The 22,049-nt window shown below is 37.6% G+C and overlaps 2 protein-coding genes across 9 annotated transcripts in view; one reads left to right on the top strand and one right to left on the bottom strand.

The window, feature by feature from the left end:
* Window positions 1-22,049, top strand: part of VRK2 (vaccinia related kinase 2) — a 78,148-nt gene that overhangs the window by 50,504 nt on the left and 5,595 nt on the right. The window contains exons 8-13 of one of the 6 annotated variants that reach the window (XM_015557913.1): window positions 1,034-1,154; window positions 3,477-3,535; window positions 7,733-7,899; window positions 13,611-13,772; window positions 16,626-16,659; window positions 19,638-19,665. In XM_015557913.1, coding sequence (XP_015413399.1) covers window positions 1,034-1,154; window positions 3,477-3,535; window positions 7,733-7,899; window positions 13,611-13,772; window positions 16,626-16,659; window positions 19,638-19,665 — 571 coding nt within the window. Of the gene's footprint in view, window positions 1-1,033; window positions 1,155-3,476; window positions 3,536-7,732; window positions 7,900-13,610; window positions 13,773-16,625; window positions 16,660-19,637; window positions 20,486-22,049 lie in introns of those variants that run through there. The other 5 variants (XM_006778575.2, XM_006778576.2, XM_006778574.2 and 2 more) reach the window with 5 other exon arrangements.
* Window positions 19,544-22,049, bottom strand: part of FANCL (Fanconi anemia complementation group L) — a 61,072-nt gene continuing 58,566 nt past the window's right edge. For 2 of the 3 annotated variants that reach the window (XM_006778577.2, XM_015557915.1), the window contains 2 exons: window positions 20,441-20,512; window positions 19,544-20,085 (listed from right to left, as the gene is read on the bottom strand). In XM_006778577.2, coding sequence (XP_006778640.1) covers window positions 20,050-20,085; window positions 20,441-20,512 — 108 coding nt within the window. In that variant the 3' untranslated portion in view covers window positions 19,544-20,049. The remainder of the gene's footprint in view (window positions 20,086-20,440; window positions 20,513-22,049) is intronic. The other variant, XM_015557916.1, reaches the window with a different exon arrangement.

Here is a 22,049-nt window from a genome sequence, read left to right as displayed (position 1 = left end):
TACCAACTTGTCATTCTTTAACAGGTTAGAGTAGTTTAAAATAATGAGTTTCTTTTGTAGGATTTCATTAATGTTTTCCTTATTTCAGTAATATTTTTTATATTTGACATGATTCTTAGGTTTCATTGTCCATCTCTTTAAACCAGGCCCTTTTGAAAATATGAAGTTATGATGGAATTAGTCTACAATATTTAGTAGTTTGACATAAATGATATTTGCAGTGGCCTAAAATGTTCTCTTCCTGAATTTTATATAAAAATGCTGAAAGCCTCTGTTAGGCTTCAAAATAGACTTCCCACCACCTCCGCCCACACTCCCATGCATACCATTGCCTCATGTTTATATTTTCTATTCAGGATATTTGACCCAGAATCTTAGTTTAGCTCTGCTTAAATCTAAAACTAATATTTGTAAAATTTTTAGAACCATGTACCCAAAACAGAAGGCATATTTTATCCTTCACTTTCATTAATTGAAAAAATCTTCAGACAGACCTGTTTTTTCATACTGCACACTAGATGGCAGTTTTGTCATATTCTTCCAACTGCAAATGCTGCTCGCCTGAGTGGAACAGAAAAGGCCATCAGTGTTTAGTCTGCACTCAAAGGGTCTCTGCATGACCAATGCAGACCCCATGGACTTCCTGGAACATATGTTAGCAATTTAGCTGCAGACATTTATTTCTTTGTTTTACTGCTTGGCTCTTTGAGAAAGTGTTGGTGCCAGGTTATGGGTTGTCTGGATCATGTCAGAGGCCATGGAGATCAAGTTCATGTGACAGGCTAGACGAAGGAAGGATGAAGTTGGCGGAGGTGAGGAAACTGACCCTTACTTTCAACAGCAACAAGTCACTGCCTGCCGTGGACTGGAGCCAAGCGCCTCGGCGTTTTAAACTTTACTCCAGCTGAACAAACAGAACACGTTGCCCGTTTGGCTTGTTCATATTTCATCAGTAGTCGTTAAATCAGCGATTTCTCCATTTCTCAAAACTTGCTTATCCCTCATCTTTCTCTCTCAATGCTGACTCCTCCAGCCCTGTCCAGACGGAGTGACCTTGAGATCCTCGGCTACTGCCTGCTGCGGTGGTTCTGTGGGAAGCTGCCCTGGGAGCGGAGCCTGCAGGACCCGCTGGCTGTCCAGGCTGCGAAAACAAAGTAAAGATTTCCGTCTCCCATCATGTGCGGCAACAGGTCTGCAGGCACCCATGGAGGGGAGTTAGTATCCCAGCGGAGACTGCCATCCGCCCAACATGATCACCAAAGCACATTTCTTAAGTTTGAAAAAGATTATTTAAAAAACCAAACAGCTGACAGACATCACATCCATTAGGGTGATGCCTATGAAATCCCATGTACACGGGTTGTAATACAGAATGTAAAGCGGCATGGTTGTTCCTTTACATGGTGTTTTCCAAAGCTTAGATTCTAGGTGGTGGTGTTTTCAAGGAAGAGGGTTTTCAAATGAGCATTGTGCACGTGTGTGCAGGCAGCCCGAGCTCGGTGTGACTGGTACTAACTGCGCGGAGCGACAGTCACATGGGGACAAATATGGCCTGTATTTTTCAAGTGAGAGCAACATACCTCTCTCTTAATCTTGTGTCTTGGAGGGAGTATGTTTTGTTCCTGAAAGAAGAAACAGAATTTTTACATGAGGTGTTTTATCTAAAAGGTAATCCTGCAGCCATGTAAACATTTTTAATATTTCACATTCAGTTTTTCTCAGCTAGAATCTGTTAGCATGAAAATTAGGTCAGACTGAGAACAGAGTGTGTTGCTATTTTACTGTTTTCTCACTTATCAAGCCTAAGAAAAAGTCAATTGCATGTAGCGCGGAATAGCCTTTTTTTTTATTATTATATACTAAGATATGCCCAACAATCATTATCCACAGATAGAATATTACTATCGGGAAAAGCAGCTATGTTCTAAGTAGGACATGTTACAACAGAAGTTTACAAAAGAGTTAGCTGACTCACAGAAATCAACTTTCAAATTCAGTGTGGCATCAGTTCTTAAGAGAGACAAAGGTTGGCCTGCAGATGCAGAATAATACAGATTATTGTAAATACGGGCGTACCGCCTATTATATGAAATGTTTCTCCACTTGGAATCTTGATCACTCTAGTCCCTCACTCAAGATGAACACATTTATATAAGTCAGTATTAGAGCTATCTAATCAGTTGTTACTACAATGAGCAATGTGTCCATATTGACCCCCATGTAACTGACATTTTTCAGTATATAGGTCAAGTCAAAACTCAGTAATGGGTATAAATAAACAGTCCTGGCAATTTTCCACCTCAGTTTACTGAGTTTGAATACTGTACTTTATATTAAAGATTAGCAATTTAATTCTAATGACATATATATGTATATATATGTATATACACACTAGTATATATGTTTTCCTCTTATTAAGACTTACTGATGATTTTAGTCTTTTATCAATATGCATATATAGATGCAGTTATTGTGGATATCTTTAATGAATATACCTACATATGTATATTCAAATATAATAGGGGATTATATAAAATAATAAAATATAATGCTAATAAATATAAACTTTATTTACATTTTAGGGATCCTTACATATATTAATATCTTCATTTTGATTTGATTATTAGTAAAAGCTATAGATCATTAAAGCTAATGGATTACGAAGTGTATAAGGTAAACTGTAGACATTTTCAAACATCTTATAGTATATAATACATAATCATAATTTATTCAACTTGCTGAGGAGGCATAACACTGAATTTTCCATAAGGGCATACTTGCATATTCAACCATACTACCATATCTCCCTAAGCCTTTTATTTTCCTGAAATAGGGTGGTATTAGATCAGTGCATTTATTGTTGCAATTCTGCCTGTGCCTGAGTTTATGAATCACACATCCATATCAGTAATTTTCATTGAATATTTATATATTTGTGGATGAAGCAACTTACAGTTGTACTTGTTCAGTCTAAAACATTGGAAATGGTTAGAATAATTTTTTTTGTTTGTTTATTTTTGGATATTTTTTGTTAATCTGTTTAATCATAGGATAGCGTGAAACACTGCCCAATAGAGAACAATATACATAAGTAATTAAATAATTTGCCCCTCCCCAATAGTAAGTACTTGAGGAAAAATATCCTTAAAATCCACATATATTTTTTCTATGTGTTTTTTCTTGTTTTTAAGAAAAGAATGACAGATACTGCTACTTCTACATTTTTACATGTGTAAACGTTGAATTAAATTCTACATTAATTAGTTTCTAGGTGATTGATATAAAATTGGTCAATGAGAATCGGGGGATCTTCCCCACCTCCACTTTCCCTCTTACTTATTACTGGTGGTGAAAAAAGGTTCTGAAAGTTAAGAATTAGTGACTCAACAACACAGAATTTGAGTTTTGTGTACTAATCAAAACAGTGGATCACAGGATCGCCAGCAGATTCATTGTGTGTTGCTCTTTTGTTTCAGTCTGTTGGATGAGCTCCCTGAGTCAGTGCTTAACTGGGCCCCTTCTGGAAGCAGTTGCTGTAAGTCAAATGATAACTTCTGCCTTCTCCCATATGCTTGACAGGTCACCACATTTGTCACTCTTGTTTTACAGCTTTTTAATCCACCACTCCCATTCCACAGGGTTGGGAGGAAACTCTTCGGGGTTACAGATAGGTTGCTAGAGCAGGGGCTGTTTAGATTCCTCCTGACATTAGAACACAGGAGCACAGCACGGAAGTGTTTAGGCCGCTTTCAAGGCTCTGCCGACTGAGTTTATTTTTTAAATATACATAGCGTATGGGAATCATGCCCAGGTTTAATACTCAGCTTCATCTAGTATTTCTAGAGTTGACTTTCTATTTTTGTGCCTCTATATATTGTTGAAAGAAGATAAAGTTGATCTATGAAAAGACAGCTTTCAATCAGTAATTTAAAAAAAAATCATTAAACCCTTGAATGCTGTGTAGACCCTGGGTTACACTCTTGTCTGAACAGCCAGCAACAAAATTTTGGATTGGCAAAGGCACGTGGTGCTGGGATTTGGAGGTATATTTCATCAAATCATTTCACCTTCCAAGTTAGTATAGACCATTTTCGGAGCTCTTTAATTTGACATTAGTAGTCGTAAAAATAATAAGTTGATTCAGAGTTACAAAAGTGCCTGCTGCTTGCAATGCATGTGAGGCACACTGAGCACCAATTGAAGCAAGTGGCTTACATTGTCCTATAGAACAGAGCCCCCTTTTGCTGTCAGGCTTGCTTTTTCTCGGAGATAGATAAGCAGAGTGAATCTTGTTCTCTGTTTATATGGGGCGATCTCAAAGTTAGCTTTTACCTGACTTATGAAAGTGAATATGCACACTGACCCTCTAGCTAAGGTCAAACAGGGTCAATTTCCATCTGAGGGTTTTAGAGCTAAATCATCTTAAACTTATATACCTAGCCCTTCTTTGACAAGAGACCAGAGTTTTCATTCTCATAGGAAACAAAAGAGGAACAAAGCAGACCTGCTCTCCCAGCGCTATTTCCCAAGTCTGCCAGTCTGCCATCTGCTTTCTGCCCTCCCTTTGCTGCTGAAGGGATGGGGACAACAGGAGAGTATTCATTTAGGGGATGGGTTGAAAGATGAAAGTGTTTTGTTTTTGTAATTGCAATGAGTAACTTGGTCCAAACGCCAATATTCCTTTTTGGCTAATGATACTCTTTTTTAAAAATATATTTTTTATTGATTTCAGAGAGGAAGAAGGGGGGGGGAGAGAGAGAGAGAGAGAGAGAAAGAGAGAGAGAGAGAGAGAGAGAGAAACATCAATGATGAGAGACAATCATTCTTCTTTATTTTTTTAAATTATATTTTTATTGATTTCAGAGAAGAAGGAAGAAGGATAGAAACATCAATGATGAGAGACAATCATTGATTGGCTGCCTTCTGCACACCCCATACTGGGGATCGAGTTTACAACCCAGGTGTGTGCTCTGACTGGGAATTGAACAGTGACCTCCTGGTTCTTAGGTGGACACTCAACCACTGAGCCACACCAGCTGGGCTCGACTAATATTCTTATTGACATTTTTACCGGGTCATACAGTTTGTGTTTCACTTAGTAAAAAAAAAGAGCTGGGGCAATTTCAGAAAAAAAAATGTAATTGTACATCTCATATATCTCCTTTGCCTTTCCTGTCCCTCCTGCACAAAAGGTCAGTGTGCAGTTTCAGGTCAGAAAAGAAAGCCCAGATGCCCTGGGTTATATCAGATAATCTTCTGTGACACTTCTGTCACTAAGGTTAGGTTAAAAGAAGAGGTGAGTGATACAAGAACTCACGACAGCAGTGCCAGGTCCCTCTTTTTCAGCACAAACCATTTGAGTCTATAGTATTATTTTATCAAATGCAGATTTCTGTTTCTAAAGAACAACATGTTGAACCATTAATATTCACCGAAGGTCTCTTAAGTTAGTTGATTATGCTTAGGAGAATGGGTATTGTAAGCAGGGCAATTAAGCTGATTTACAAAAGGTCCATTACTAAGACATTTTAAGGAATAAAACAGCCAAGAAGTTTGCAGCATGCATGCCTAACTCAGTGTAATAATAGTAGTTTCCAAAGTTTCTATCTCTTGAAATGATAGTCAGTAATGATACTTAATATTTCGCTAGCTTAAAAAGCAGATGATTCAAGGATATCATAATTTCATACTACTCAAAGTATTTTGTTTTATAGCTCTGGAAATATGCTAGTAAATTAGAAAGTGTACTTAATATAATAAATCCAGATCTTGAAAAGCTAACATTTAAACCAGTACTACATCACAAACGTCTGAGCTCCAGGATTATAATACATTTGTAACAGAGGTGGGTCTTTGCTTTTTCTCCCTCTCTGACCTCTCTGGTACCTAGTTTTTTTCAAACCTCAGGCCTGTGAAGGCTTTGTGGAACAGCTGCTCTCAGCCATGGAATGCCAGGAGTCTCCCATTGTCTTCTAACAGCCATTTGTGAAAAGTGTTCAGCTCTGCTCTCTGCATTTGGGATATTTTGGTTAATAGAATTGTAAGATATACCATACGTGGCCTACCAATCTTGAAAGGCCCAAGCAACCACAGAATATTTATATTAAAAGAGCAGTGAATGTAATTTAATCTTTTTCCTCCTTGATCATCCCTCCAGGAATTGGATGCCCCCAGAGGGCTCCTGCAAGCCTGAGTTATAAATATGATGGAACCCCAGCACTTGCTGGTTAATAGAAATCTGGCTGATGGAATACTAGATAACAGATTTTATATACATTAGAGAGGGGTAAAGTAGGTTGCATAATTGCCACAGTGTCCAAACGAACAAACAGACGAAAAACCCTGGAGCCCAGAGTTCTCATCTTAGTCATGTGAGCCTGATGTCCTGGGAGAATAGATGTGGACAGTATGGTGTGTAATGGTCACTCTCTGACTTTCGTAGAACAAAAACAGCTGATGACGATGTCTTTTGGAATTTTTCCCTGTGGGCAGTGAAACCCCTGTTCTCTGCCTTTCCCAGGTGAAGGGAGCTAGGCCTGGAGGGAGGGGAAGAGAAGGCTAGGAAGTCACTCCTGCCAACCCACCACGCTTCCCAGATTTTCTTACTATGGGATGTAAACAGCCTGGTGGTAAAATAAGAAGAACTTGTGTCTGGGTTAGTAATAAGTTTTTGATGGGGAAAGGCTGTAAAGACTAGTTTGTGAACTTGTCTAAACCTCTAAACGTCACTGTAAACAAAGGAAAACATGCCCGCTTTTAAACAGTGTATGGTCTTATCCTTGTATATAGATTGTAGATTGAACCTTCATGAAACAAAAATGCTGCAAAAACCACATTTGTCTTAAGGCTCTGCTATGTTTATAACTTTTGGTTACTAATTCTACTTGTTTTTAAAAGTTTGTAGTTCATAATTTTTTTTGGGGGGGAGGTGCTGGGTGGTGGGGGGAGGAAGTTATAGTCCCAGGCAGGAGACTACAATAGAGAGAGAAAAAAAAGGTAGCAACTTCTTATCCTTCTGCACTAAATCAGGAAGACTGCGACAGGGAGGTGCTGGGCTAGCCAGGTATGGAGGTTTGGCGAATTCTACAGTCAGTCACGGCTGAACACGTACAATTCAGTGAACTGTTACAATCTCAAAATCAAAGCCTTAATTAAAATTTGGAATTATTTTTTTTCCCTTTGAAGTAAGGAGGTTTATAGTAAGTACCAATTGTTTTTAAGTGATTTTTTAAAACCTCAACATAAAATAAAAGCATCTATCATATTACTCAGGTAGTTCTTAGTACTTGCACCCCATAAATCAAAATCACTATAATATAAAAAGTTTTCTTTCTTTGATTAGTGATTTAGTAAATATAGGGTGTTCCCCCCCAAAATGTATACACACAGTTTGAATAATGATAAAGGCAGTATTTATTAAAGTACATTTCATTTTCAAAATTGAGCAATAAGCTGTTAAAGAGTGTATACATTTTAGGGGGGGGCATCCTGTATATACAAAAATATATTTAAAAAATCAGTTTCTCTCATCTTGTCAATCTATAGGTCACTATATTTCACTCATTTTTGGATATCATTTAAAAAGTGCTTTTCATTGAATTGTTCATTCTTAGTTTCTTTAGGATGTGTGTTTGTATGTGTGTAAGAAAGAAAGAAAGATTTTGAGGATACTGGTGTCTTGACATTCCTTTGCCGATTATGAATGACATGTAAAAAATTTAATACTTCACAGATGAAATAGCCCAATATTTGGCATGTGCTCATAATTTAGCATATGATGAAAAGCCAGACTATCAGATGCTCAAGAACATTCTGAACCCAGGTGGAATCCCTTTAGGACCATTGGACTTTTCCACGAAAGGAGAACGTGCAAATGTGCGTACTGCGGACTATCGAAAAGTAAGTACCACAGTCCCTGGGATCTTACGATTACCTCCCGTGAAGCTTGCTTCCAAGTGAGATTGCTTCAAGTTTCAGGTGAGTTTGACAACCCAGGTTCTTATTATATTTAATTCCTATTTCCACTAACTCAGCTCCAAGCACTTTTGTTGAAAGTTCAACATATTGTTCCTTACAGAAACATGGTAGGATCTGTGGTCTGTTGTGTACTATTAAAGAAGCAAAGCGGCCACTGTCGGCACGGAGATGCGACTAGGTTAAGTCTACTCTGACTTCACTCATGAGAACCTTTATTTGCTGCTTTTCTTCAGATTTTCTGTAGTTATTTCCCTCTGTTTTTGCAGACCACGTTGGCCATAATTTGGTGGCAATAATAATAATCTTAGATTTAAGCAGATTATTTGTATGTGCTGATATTTCAATGTATAGAAGCAATTCTTTTTTTAAAAGTCAATTTAAAAAAGTTATATCCCTTCCTTTACTCTGCTGTTTTCTGACTCCCTCATGCCAACTTAAAAAAAAAAAGAATTAGGACTTGAAAAATAATGGATTTGAAACAATACAAAATAATTAGGACAAAATATTTTTTAAGAGGGTGGAGAAACTTGAGACTGATGTCAGCAACATGACTGGACAGGTTACGAAATGGCCATTTCTCCCTTGCCACCCACCCATATGCAAAAAATAAAAAAAAGGGCCTTTTCTCCCCTCATGCGTGTATAATAAGGCAGGGTCAGGATGCCATTCATTTTTAATATATCTTATGAACTTTGGATCATCGCGAGTGTTCATGAGCCAAGAATGCAGGATGCAAACTAACGTGACTGATAGGCTGCTGGATGAACGGTGAGTCAAGTATCTGAGCACAGATGGCTCTGATTTGCTGAATTTTGTAGCTGCTGCAACTGAAGACATAAAATATCCTTCTAGTCATAAATTAGCTCTTTGGAAGCAAAACCTTGACACCAGAGCTTTACAACCTTCAATTAGTAGGGAAATAAGTATTTGAATGACTGTGGTATTGACATCTGTAGGCCTGCATAGTAATCATTCCTAATAGAAGAGAATATCTGTTTGAGGAGGTTTTGCATGGCTAATTAACTACCAGTGAGAATATGTAATTTTTTCATGATCTCCTGATTGTCACCTTTCTCTCATGATACAATTACATTTTATTGTAGCAAGTGCCTCACAAACCAATTGTCAGCACTATTTACTTATTGCAGAAGGCAGAACAAAAGTTCATGTTTAATAAAAAGCCACTGGATTTTGATCTTGGTAATTACTGAGACTTATTTCAACAGTTTTATTGACTTTTGTGTTTTTATCACTTTTGCAACAAAACAAAGAGCATTTCCTTGACATAGTATTTCCCTTGCAATAATGGTCACCATTTAATCTACACCAATTTAAGTAGTGTTTTCCCCTTTTTTGTAGTTTTTTAGTTTCATAAACTTAATTGAAATATAAAAAAGCCATTTTAAAAAGATAGCTATATCCTCTGATATAAAATTTTAATTATTCACCAGAATTTTGTTTCATCAAATTCTAAGGATACTGTGAAACCATTTTAATATCCAGAGACTAGAACATAAAACAGTTTTTCCAATGAGCCTCAATCAAAAATGTTTTACTCTTTATTTTATAATATATTTTTATTGATTTCAGAGAGAAAGGGACAGAGAGATAGAAACATCAATGTTGAGAGAGAATCATTGATCTGCTGCCTCCTGCATGCCCATACTAGGGATTGAGCCCGCAACCTGGGAATGTGCTCTGACCAGGAATCGAACCAGGATCTCCTAGTTCATAGGTCAAAGCTCAATCACTGAGTTACCCCAACCCAGCTACTCTTTTCTTTTGATGAGAGCACTTAGTAAAAATAAAACTTTAAGAATGAGGTAGGGGTGGGGTGGGTGGGTGGGCAGTGATTAACCAAGGAACTTACATGCATAAATGTATAGCCCTTGAACACAGACAATAGAGTGTGAAGACCTGGGAGCTTTGGGTGGAGGGGTCAATGGGAAAAACAAAGAGACATCTGTAAGACTTTGAAGGATAAGGATAAATTTTAAAAAAGGAATAACATTCTTAACACCTTAACTTCTGTTAACAATATGATTAGCCTCATTATATATAAAGTATGATGATTTGGAGATATATTTCACAGTATGTCAATATTTATTGGGTAATGACATTTCTCTAATATTTTTATTTATTGGATAATGACATTTCTCTAATATTTTAAGTATACAAATATATTTAATTATAGTATAAAATATAGGTTCACTATATGTGGCTACACCTTAAATTTTATTTTTAAAACTTAGATTTTGTGATGCTTAAAAAACCAAACTTGAAAATGTCCAGAAGCCAAGTATGACAATATAAACTGTCCTGTACTTCACCCCTTTGCCTGATACAACATAAGATAGTTTCCGTAATTGATCATTTCCATAACAAATGTAATTTTAAGTCCAAAGTGAATATTAATGAATGGCCCCAGATTTCTCTTTTTTTAGTCAGAATCCTCTTAAAATTTCCTTAAAAACATTACTTAATAATCTACACATGGATCACTTTAGTTATGTAACAAACTAGTGAATGAACTTTAGACTTGTACTTTTTAGATAAAAGTACTTAAAAATAAGCCAGTGGACCAAAAAACGTGTACCATTAGATGAATAAAACGTTTCTACCATTCAGTATTCAAAGGAGAGATATGCTTAATTGTTTAAAATGTTATTTCCCTCAGTATAAATGGCTGTGCCTTTTCAATTTAGAATTCTTAAAAATATGTTTTGGTTAGGTATTAGAAAATAGCACATCACCATATGAACCTCAGCAAACATCTTTTTACAAAAGAAAAATGAGGTATTTTTTCAATACTAGGTTTTACTAGGTATCATAAACTGTTCCCTATAAACTGAGCCTTCTTCCTAAAGTCCTCAAATGCTGTTACTGAAGTTAAAGTGGGAATGAATTTATGTCAAGATAGTAGAGACGTTGATATTTTTTCCTGAAAAGCAAATCTTTGGGGGTATTTGCCTCAATCAAGATGATGGTGTGTGTAGCTGAAATCACCCGCTAGTGGTGCTGACGGCTCCTGAGGTAGCACTGACAAATTAGAAGAATCTATCATCAGGCCCGCACCAGTCTGTTTATGCCATCCACTGGGATTTAATGTCCACAACTCACTGAAGGAAACCATATTTCAGGAAGAATGCGTACTGAGGTGAGCTAAAGCTCTAGAATTCCCAGAGGAGAATGCTAAAGCCAAATTGAAAAACAGCGTTATTGAAGTCCCAATTCAACCCTCGAGTAAGCGGTTGCTTCAGGAGCCAGTGTAGTGGATCCTTTTATCAGTCTGTTAGTATCTCCTTCCTTAAGATGATCCCTGAATCCGTAGTTTCAGAGTATAGACACCTGGGCGTCAGGAGCCACCCATTCTCCCTAAATGCTTCACCTACGCAGCGGAGTAGCTGTAGATCAGTGTTAGAATGTTTGGGCTAACCATATTTCAGTACAAGTTTGTTCCTACATTCACCCTAAACTGGAGGTTCCTACAGCAAAGCTAGGAGTGACTTAGTACTGGCAGTGGTAATTTTTGTACTGAGCTTAAATGTTCACAAAATTCTTCTTTGAGCTTTAATTCTCAAAATAATTCTATTAAGCTTGTCTTCATGTTTATCTTCCGTATGTGAGAAGAATAAAATATAAATTCTCCATTATAAGCACATTTTTGGTGTATGAAATTTTAAGGGTCCCAAAGTATTCCTGATTTTGTAGCACAGTGAGAAGTACTAGTAGAAATTTAAGTAAAAAGTACCTTGTTTGAATAGCCACTTTCTCAAAATGACACACATTTGGATAGTATCTCTAGATTATGTGGGATGCCGAGTGTTTTCTGTATTTTTATAACTTAGAGAAAAATGTTTACTTAATCATCCCACTTCATTCTTACCATTTTAAAACTTTCCCTAGAAAGAGAACTTTTGCATAAACTGGCTATCATTTTATTAGGCAGAGGTGTCCCATGGCGGCACAGCCTAACCATCCAACCGACAGCAGATCCAGCCTCACGGAGAATTGAATCTCTTGGACCAAATCTTTGCACATCAGAGGCTTCCAGAACAACAACTGTCAGACCTACGGTGCCTAGCATACAGGAGGCACTAAAAAACCCTCAATATCTCATCTAATCCTTTATACCACAGAACACATTTTCGTGCTGATTGTCAAGCCAGTGTTTTATTAGGATAAAACTGCGCACAGCAGCCTTGGGAAACTCCTCATTTCACACTAGTGCTTTGATGAGCATTTCTTACCAAGAGGGAAAAGTGGCTCAGGAGGTGGATACACACGAATTTCCCCAGTAGTGTGGGAGATTTGAGTGTTGGAAATAAAGAACCCCTAAGTGATTAGGAAGCAATTTCAATTTCCAGGTTACTGACAGGCAGTGGCTTTGCTGTCCTTTGAGAAGCTGGGATCTGAGAGAAGGATGAATAAAGAATGATGTGCCCTAGCCTGTTGCTCAGTGGTTAGATTGTCAGCCCTCAGCCTGAAAGGTCATGGTTTTGATTCAGGTCAAGGGCACATACCTCGGTGACAGGCTCAATCCTGTAGCGCGTGCGAGAAGCAACCAACCAATGTCTCTCTCACATCAATGTCCCTGTCTCCCCCTCCCTTCCTCTCTCTCTCAAAATCAGTGGGAAAAAATATCCTCAAGTGAGGATTGATTAAAAAGAATGTGATGTGATAACTTAGACCTAGCCACAAAACACCAGCATATTTTAAAGGGACAGAGTGAACACACTTGGCAATAGAAGCTAAAAATTGAGAGACTACAAATTAAGGCTCTGCTTGCCCAACCAATGTAATTCATTCTCTATTTTGGCACTGGCTACTCCGTTATTTCCCCTTGTACTGTCCTATCTCCTGCCTCTGCTTAACCCATGAAAAAAGGTGACTGCGCTTTCAGCTGCTATAAACATGAAGCTGCCGTACAAATACTTCACATAAGGACCTTCACGGTGGCTTTCAATCTTCCAGCTGTACTGAGGGATCTGTGCTTCTATTTCCCTGTCTACTTCAGGGTTATTAAGAGTCAGTCATCCCCCAGATAACGCCAGAGTGTGAAAAAGAAACCTTAGAAGCAAGTTGGTTGTAGGACTTAACCTCTGATCCTGGTACACAGGATTAGATGACATGAACTGTTATTCATCTGCGTAAAGGTTAAATTACCTGTATAAAAAAGTAGGCAACATCATAAGCTCCTCTTACACATTCACATTAATTAGGCTCCCTTCAGTGATAGAAAACGAAGATTCTAATTAGGAGTTTAAACTAAAAAGATATTCTGGATCCATTCCCAGCAAAGGTTAATAATGAATTCATGTGCCGTTTTAAATGTGACAGTTTTCTGTAAAAAAAAATGCTGTTTTCAATAAGCAAGTTATCTGCAGAGGTAATTTCCAAAGAGTGCACAACAGAGACACTAATTTTAATTGGTCTTGTCCTACTGATGAGAAAGGGTCAGGATCTTGCCAACTACTGTATTTTTCTATAACGTCCATTTGTTGGTTTCCTCTCTATTCCTTTTTTTTTTTTTCCCAAATCTTGGCAAGTTTAGAATTTTCAAGAATCTGGATGTAAATGCATTTTTTTAGGTGTCAAAAGTTTCATTACCTGTTATTACTCTAAATCAACAGGTTGATTCGCAAAAGGCTGCAACAAAGCAAGTCAATCAGATGCAAAATAGGTTAACAGAAAGAAGTGTCCACAGTGAGAGAAGTGCTGAGCCCTCTGCAACAGGGAGAAGAGTTCAGAAAGAGGAGAAGCGGATTGGATTGCTTAACAAAGAAACAGCGCAGGTGAGAGGTGTTTTTGATTCTTTCTCCTTATTGCATACCTTCGCTATGATTTCATAACTAAGGCGTTACATTAGAATATGCCCTTTGGGAATAAAAATGTTTTATTTTCTTCTGGGGGCCAAGGTTGTATAGTTTTGTTAAATGAGAAGGGACAGTAAATGTCCTATCCAGCAGGTAAAATCAAAGCAGCCAACACCAGTTACCAGAGAAAAGAATGACAGTGAATACATTTGCCTACAGATCCGATTTCTTCCTTTAGCCTAAGAATGTAATGAAGTGCACTTAAATTTTTATGCCATCTATGATCCATTAGGGACTCTTAACATATTCCATACTTTTACATTGGTTCCTCCAGTCTAACCCTTATAATCAACTGTAAGTGAAGTGTTCCTCTGTCAGTATGGTTGCATTTTAAAATGAAGTGCTTTCTACATCATTTGATCATTTGGTTGGATAGTGACTCACCTTTAGCAGACGACTCACTCAGCCAACAGCCAATGTGTTCCCTAATCTAAACTTTTTGACGAGTACAGTGTATTTATATCTGAAAATGTTTTTTTTTCAGAAGGGCCAATGTTTTATGATTTGTACACCATCATTTTCCCAAATGTGAAATAGGATAGTTTAACTCCCCCACTTTCTACCTATCACCCCTCCCCCCAAATTGGTATATCAGGCAGTTGGGATGTTAATCAGTAAACTGAGCATTAAAGTTGGATTTGAACTTCTTGGGAGAGAAGGCAAAAATTAGAAGCATACTAGTTCATTTCCAGCCAGTAAGCATACAAACTTATCCAGAGAGAGATATGCTTTTATAATACTAATAGGAAGTCTTTGCATTTATTCTGTTACAGAATAATAACAGCACCAATTTTTTAATTGTAAAGACATCTACATCAAATGGTCATATCTTACAGTTCCCATTTGTATAATTAGAAAATTCTGCTTGGTGACAAAATAGATTCTTGGGTGCTCTTTTTCAACCCTTACTGTGTACCAGACTTAACTGTAGGGGAGAGGGAGGGGCTGTAAAAAGATCGATGCCCAGGTTCCAAGCTTAGAAACTGATTCATTTTCATTGGATGGCAGTGTGATGTGTGTGTACATTTTATCACTCCAGAAAGTTTTTGTCCCTTCTCAGTCAGTCCCTTCACCTCCGAGAAACCAGTTTCGACATTCTGATTCTCTTCAATGGATTAATTTTGCCTTTTCTAGAATTTCACATACACGTAGTCATACAGTGTGCACTTTTGTGTCTGGCTTCTTTCACGCAGCATGCTTTTTGAGATTTATCTATACTGTTGCATGTATTAGTAATTTGCTCTTTTTCTTGTTGAGTAGTACTTGATTAACTATATCATAATTCCCATATTGATTCTCTTATTAATGGACAGTTGGGCTCCCTGGCTCTAGCCACTACAAGTATAGTTGCTATAAACATTCTGACACAAGCCCAATGGACATGTTTTGTTTTTCCTCAGAGTGAAACTGCTGGCTTTCATATCAGATGCATATTCAGCTTTACGAAAAGCTAAAAAATGGTTCTGACTTTATACTTCTCCCAGTAATGTACAAGATTTCTGTCCTCCCTAACATCTGGTGTTATCTTTTATTTTAGCCATTCCAACATGTGTATATTAGCATCTCATGGTGATTCTAATTATCACTTTCCTGATGACTAGTAATTTTGAGCACCTTTTTATGTGCCAAATGCTCATTCATAAATCTTTTTTGTTAAATGCCTTCTCAAGTGTTTTGATCCTTTTTAGTTGTCTTTATATTATTACGTTGTAAGAATTCCTTATATATTTCACACATAAGTCTCCTGTCCTCTATCTGTATTGTGGGTATCTTCTTAGTGTGCAGCCATGTGTCTCTCTCTTTTCATTGTTAACACTATTAGAGATGCCTCCCCACCATGTGCCCACCTTCAACCAACCCCCTTCACTCTGGCCATCACCACACTATTATGTCTGTGGGTTATGCATATATGTTCTTTGGCTAATCCCTTCACCTTCTTTCATCCACTTCCTCTCTTTCCCCTCCCCTCTGACAGCTATCAGTCACTTAATAGTGTCTTTGATAAGAAGCTATTTGTTATTTTAAAATATGTCTTTATTGATTTCTAAGGAAGGGAGAAGGAGATAGACAGAAACATCAATGATGAGAGAGATTCATTGACCGGCTGCATCCTACTAGGGATCAAGCCCTCAACCGGGGCATGTGCCCTGAATTGGAATTGATCCTCAAACTCTTGGTACATACGCTGATGCTCAACGACTGAACCACACCAGCCAGGCAGTATTTGTTGAAGTTCTTTTTGCTTTACAATTTCTTTTTTTGGTAATGAAACTTTTGTCTACTTTAAGGTCACAAAGTAACTTTGCTATATTTATATATTTAGAAGGCTTATTGTTTTAGGTTTCGTGTTTGGGTCTGTGAACCATCTCAAATCAATCATGTTTATGGTGTAAGGTGGGAAGTGGAAGAGGCACAGCTTTTTATGGTTTTCACCTAGAATAGAGCAGGTATAGGCAAAGCGTTCTCTCCTGTAAACCTGCCCCTCATCAGGTCCATTGCTTAGAGACTTCTGAACCTTCTCTGGTCTGTGCATATTATTTTCAGATTGCAGGCTGCTGTATGGCCATGCTGGGATATATAGGATCCAAAGAGAGGGAGCTTGGGGTGAGAGACTCATGATTGTTACTTCTTCATGTCCTGAGTCTCTATCCAGTCTGTTTTCCATTGTGCAACTTTCACAATGTTCTATTAGTTTCTTTTTGTCCAGTCTTTAGTTGCAATTCACAGGATGTTTCACTTAGAATGCTCTTACTCTGTCTTGTCTATTAACAGATGCTGCTCATTTTCATTTTGAAGGCTTCATTGGGTATGGAATCTTAAAGATGTTTCCATGTTGTTTTTCTTGTAAGAAGTTAGTGATTATTCTTATTGATCCTGCTTTTAGATTTGCTTCTCACCTTTTTTGGGGGGGATGGCTGTCTTTGTATTTATTCTGCTTGGGTTGATTGAGCTTCTTTTATCATTGGATTGATATTTGTCATCAAATTGAAAAAGTTTCAGCTATGATTTCTTTGTTTCCTGCCTCAATCCCTCTTAATTTCTCCTTCTAATAGCCAAATATATGCAGATGAGATTGTTTTACCTTTCCTAACAGATAACTGAAGCTTTGTTCATTTATCAAATCATTTTTTTATGTTGCAGTATTTCAGTTTGGATATTGTTTTGCTGGGTCTCATTGATTTGCTAGATTTAAGAGCTGATTTGACAATGAAGTTTTCATGTCATATTTTTCAGTTCTACAAGTGCATTATATTTTCTATTTCTCTGCTGAGTCTCCCATCTGTTCACTAATTATGCTTAATTTTTCCTTTAAGTCTTTGCACATATTTATGTAGATGTTTTATTGTTGTTTGATAATTCTGCCATCTGGCTCATATCTGACTCTATTTCTTTCTCCTAGTTATGGGTCAAAATTTCCTGCTTCTTATGTTTAGTAAAGTTTTATTGAACATTCTGGATGCTAAGTTCTTGAGAGTCCAGACTTTATTAAAGATTTTGAATTTTGTCCTGGCGGGCAGTTAATTTATTGGTAGTTCAACTTGATCATGTCCTGACTTCTGTTTAAACTTTTATAGGCTTCCCTATGGTAAAAGTCATCTTAAGTTGTAGCCTAATAAGTTGGTACCTGTATTTTGTCCAACTTGATTGTTGTATTTATTTCATGGGATTTCACAGCAGGAGGGGAAATCTGGTCAATACCCATTACTCATGGCCAGAACTAGAAGGGGTGCTCATAATGCAGTTTGATAGCATCACTTTTGGCATATTGGGCTAGGATATATGCTGTAAGGGGCTGTTCTGTACATTGTAGGCCGCTATCCCTGGCCTTTAACCAGTAGATGCAATAGTACCTCTTCCCAGTTGTGACAACCCAAAATATCTTCACAAATTGCTGAATGTCCCTGTAGGACAAAATTTTCCCAGGTTGAGAACCCCTGCCCTGGCAGAACTGTTACATACCTTAAGCCAGGGGTGGGCAAACTTTTTGACTCGAGGGCCACAATGGGTTCTTAAACTGGACCGGAGGGCCGGAACAATGGACCGGAGGGCTGGAACAAAAGCATGGATGGAGTGTTTGTGTGAACTAATATAAATTCAAAGTAAACATCATTACATAAAAGGGTACGGTCTTTTTTTATTTTTAGTTTTATTCATTTCAAGCGGGCCGTAGTTTGCCCCCGGCTGCCTTAAGCCCATGCTACTCAAAGTGTGTTATGCCATCTAACTGCACTGGCATCACCTGGAGTGCTTCTTAGGAACACAGAAACTAAGGTCTCATCTCACACCTCCTGAATGAGATATGAGATCTTAGCAAGATCTCAAAATGACTTGTATGCTTTTTAATGTTAGATCAGGGGCCAGGTGGTACATATTTTATCCTTAAGGTCCAGTCATTATCACAATTCAGCTCTGTCATTACAGTGTAAAAGCAGCCATAGATAATACATAAAAAATGGGTGAGGCTGTGTTCCAATAAAACTTTATGCACAATTCAGGCAGCGAGGCAGTAAGCCACACTTTCCTAAGCTATGCCATAGGCTCTCCCAATCAGATCTCTCAAAGTGAAGTCCTTTATGAGTACTTTCCCATTTGATATCATTTGTTGTTGCTTAAAGAGATGTATAGGTTATACACATTTAGTAGCTTGACTTCTATTCTCCATCTAGATGGGAATAGCATCCACTTACACAGATAAGTAAGTTATATATAGACTAGAGGCCTGGTGCATGAAATTCATGCACAGGTAGGGTCCCTAGGCCTGGCTGGCGATCAGGGCTAATCCGTGGTGTGACTGGTGGGGCAATCTGGGGCCCCACTGGCACACACCTTGGCCAGCCAGGGGCCTATGGGCAGCTCCTGCACTGAGCATCTGCCCTCTGGTGGTCAGTGCGCATCATAGTGACTGGTTATTCCACAGGTCGTTCCATCAATTTGCATATTAGGCTTTTATTATATAGGCTGCTGCTTAAGTTAGCTTACCAGTTGGTCTCAGCCTTTATAAAATATTTGATGTCATATTTTTGTGTGTGGAACAAAATATATTATTAGTCCAATGAAATAACTATTTACTTATTTTGCCTTTAAGCTGACAGAACTTTAGGAAAACTGCATTAGTGTGACTTTGTTAGAGTAGTTTAAAGTTAGTATCCTGCTCACCGTACCATATGCTCCAAGTCCTTGGGTTTATCTTGGGCCACACACCTCTTAACAGAGTTTATTGTATACTTTTAGGCATTCAGGTTTAACATTGTAAAGACAGACTGGTCGTTTCCTTTTTTGTTGGGAGATAAGAGTGAGCATCTTTTCCTAGATCAACTTTGTGGACAAACAAGGACTTTAACCAGCTGTCTTCTTGAGGTCTGTTATGGGAATGTGTCAACCTTCTCTGGAGGCTGCAGTAGCAGGTGGCTGGACAACCATCTTGCTCCCCTAGAATTACTATGTTATTGGAAAGCTTTTTGGTCATTAATAATTATCTGACATCTATAAGATTAAATCAGTTTTTTTGTCTTGCCAAAAAATTCAGTTTTTATATTCTGTCTTATTTTTGGATTGTAAGGTAAGAGATAGCTTACTTACTCGTTTAAAAGAACCAGTAAAATTAACCAGGTTTGACTGTTTGATGCTGGTAAGTACTTTATAAACTCCTAAAATCCAGGATCAAAAAAAAAACCAAAAAACTTCTCAGGTAAAATAAAGACAAAAAAGCTTATTTAGCATGAGTACACAAAACAAATACTGGATAACTCAGATCTAACGCACTATGTATGTCTTATTCCATAGGAAAGCACAAGGAGAAGACAAAAATATTGTGAGTTGCAAAAATCTTTGAATGAAGTAAAAAGTTCTCCACAAAAAGAGAGCTTTGTGCAGTTCCCAAACTCATTTTATGAACCCCATCAAGATTTTACCCGTCCAGACATATTCAACAAGTCCAGATGTCCATCTTGGTACACGTGCACTTCCACAGCTGGTATGGAAGTCACAGACTTAAGTTCTACAGGATTTTGGTCTGCAATTTCCCAGTTTACCCTTAGTGAAGAGACAAAAGCAGATGTACACTATTATGGCTTCATCATTCTTTTACTTTTGATGTTAGTGGGTCTTGCTTTATATTTTCTCTGAAGATATCAAACAAAATTCTTTTGGTAGCTTTTAAAGTTTCAGTTCTTCACAGAAATGTTACATTCTTATATTAGGGCTTCCTCCCAGACATTTTCAAGGTAATTGGCTAAAAAAAAAGGAATACATTTTAACAAAACAAGTTTGTGAACATTCTAAAAAAATATTGCTTTATGTAAGAAATGGTGTCATGATACAGTTTGGAAAATACTTTTCTGAAGTTTCAGATCACCCAGAAAATTTAAAAAGGTTATTCCAAAAAAGAGGGATTACCTCTTTGGATCAAAGGAGCTGTTTGAAAATTAAAATTTTATTTATAGGGACAATTTATCTTACAGAAACTTTGCTTTTTTAAATACATAAGTTATATCTCAAAATGTTTTAGAAAAGCTTATATAAAGATATCTTCTAAAACACATAACTAACCGCTAAGGATATTTTATGAAATGTGATTAATTGCTTACCTTACTACAATATGGACATTCACCAAATAAAATGTTAAAACTCTGTCTACTAGTCTGTAGTCCTCTCAACCACTGGAGATTTTAAAGAGAAGAGAAAGGGAGCAATGTTAGCATGATTACAGATAATTCCAAAAATAATTTACTCTCTTAAATCTCTTTTGCAAGAGTAAGGGGAACATTTTCTGAGCCAATGTTAGACTACTAATATGTGAAATAACAGGGGAAACCAACATGGATTTCAAGGTTTATACCCAGTGCTGTATAACCAAATTATGGACCCCGGTAAGATTTTGATGAAAATTATTTATCTTTTCTATCCCTGAAACACACAAATAATGGATATGGGTCTGTGGGGCTCATAGATCTACCTAAAAGACATTAATTGCAACTTAAGACCTAATGCGGTGAAAGATACCATAAACTCTTGAAAAGTTAAATCTTAATTCTGGTGTTAATCACCAATAGTGGGTTAATTCTCAACTATTTGTTACCAGCATTAGACAGTTCATTTTAAAAAACTAAATGAATAATTCATTATTATAAAAGAAAACACATGTTCCCTTAAGAGTATCTCTATAATTAGAACTGATATGATTTTTATATAAGGTAAACTGACATCCCTAACTCAGTTCTCCTTTGTTAAAACCAGGTAGTATTACTATTGAAGACTTAGAAAATTGAAAGCACCATACAACTGCAAGGTGTTTTGTATATTGATGCACATATACTTTAACATATGTCAACTGTGCACTAAGATGAATGCTATACAGAGCAAATGATGAGAGACAGAAATGAAAGCAGTCTTCACATATAGCAAATAAAATATCACTAAGAGTGATGTGAGATACTCAGATCACAAAATGTATTCTCAATTATCAAACGTAAGATTATTTCATTTATTCTATACTTGAATCTAGCCCAGGGGTGGGCAAACTTTTTGACTCGAGGGCCACAATGGGTTCTTAAACTGGACCAGAGGGCCGGAACAAAAGCATGGATGGAGTGTTTGTGTGAACTAATATAAATTCAAAGTAAACATCATTACATAAAAGAGTACGGTCTTTTTTTTCAATAGTTTTATTCATTTCAAACGGGCCGGATCCGGCCCGGAGGCTGTAGTGTGCCCACGGCTGATTCTAGCCTGAAAAGTAATAGATGCTCCACAGTGCTAGTTCCCCTTCACCTTATTGCCACTACCACCCCCAACTAGGTGAGTCTACAGTTTGCATGTGGTTACATGAGGTGTTTCCTGAAAGATTCTAGTGTACCATCAATTGAATTTATGTGTCAATAGTACTCCATGGGTTGGTTGGGTTGGAGGCCAGTCCTGCCTCCTGCCGCAGAGCTAGTCTGGGCTGGTGTCGCCCTGGGCAGGTCAGGGTTCTGGGAAGAGCAGTGATGGCTAATTAAAACTTCAACTCAGGAGGAGAAACTAAGATGGCAGCAGAGATAAACACCGGGAAGTTAATGCCGCTCACAACAATTGATTAATACCTCAGAGAAACAACACGGACTTCATCCAGAACCACAGGAAGCCTGGCTGACTGTAAACTCTACAACTAGAAGGAAGGAAAGGCACACTGAGACCCGCAGAAGCTGCAGGCGCGAA

This window comes from Myotis davidii, unplaced genomic scaffold (genome assembly GCF_000327345.1).
Source record: "Myotis davidii unplaced genomic scaffold, ASM32734v1 scaffold6, whole genome shotgun sequence".
NCBI lineage: Eukaryota > Metazoa > Chordata > Mammalia > Chiroptera > Vespertilionidae > Myotis > Myotis davidii.
The sequence above is the reverse complement of the archived record's forward strand: the minus strand, read 5'-3'. Positions and strand labels throughout refer to the sequence as shown.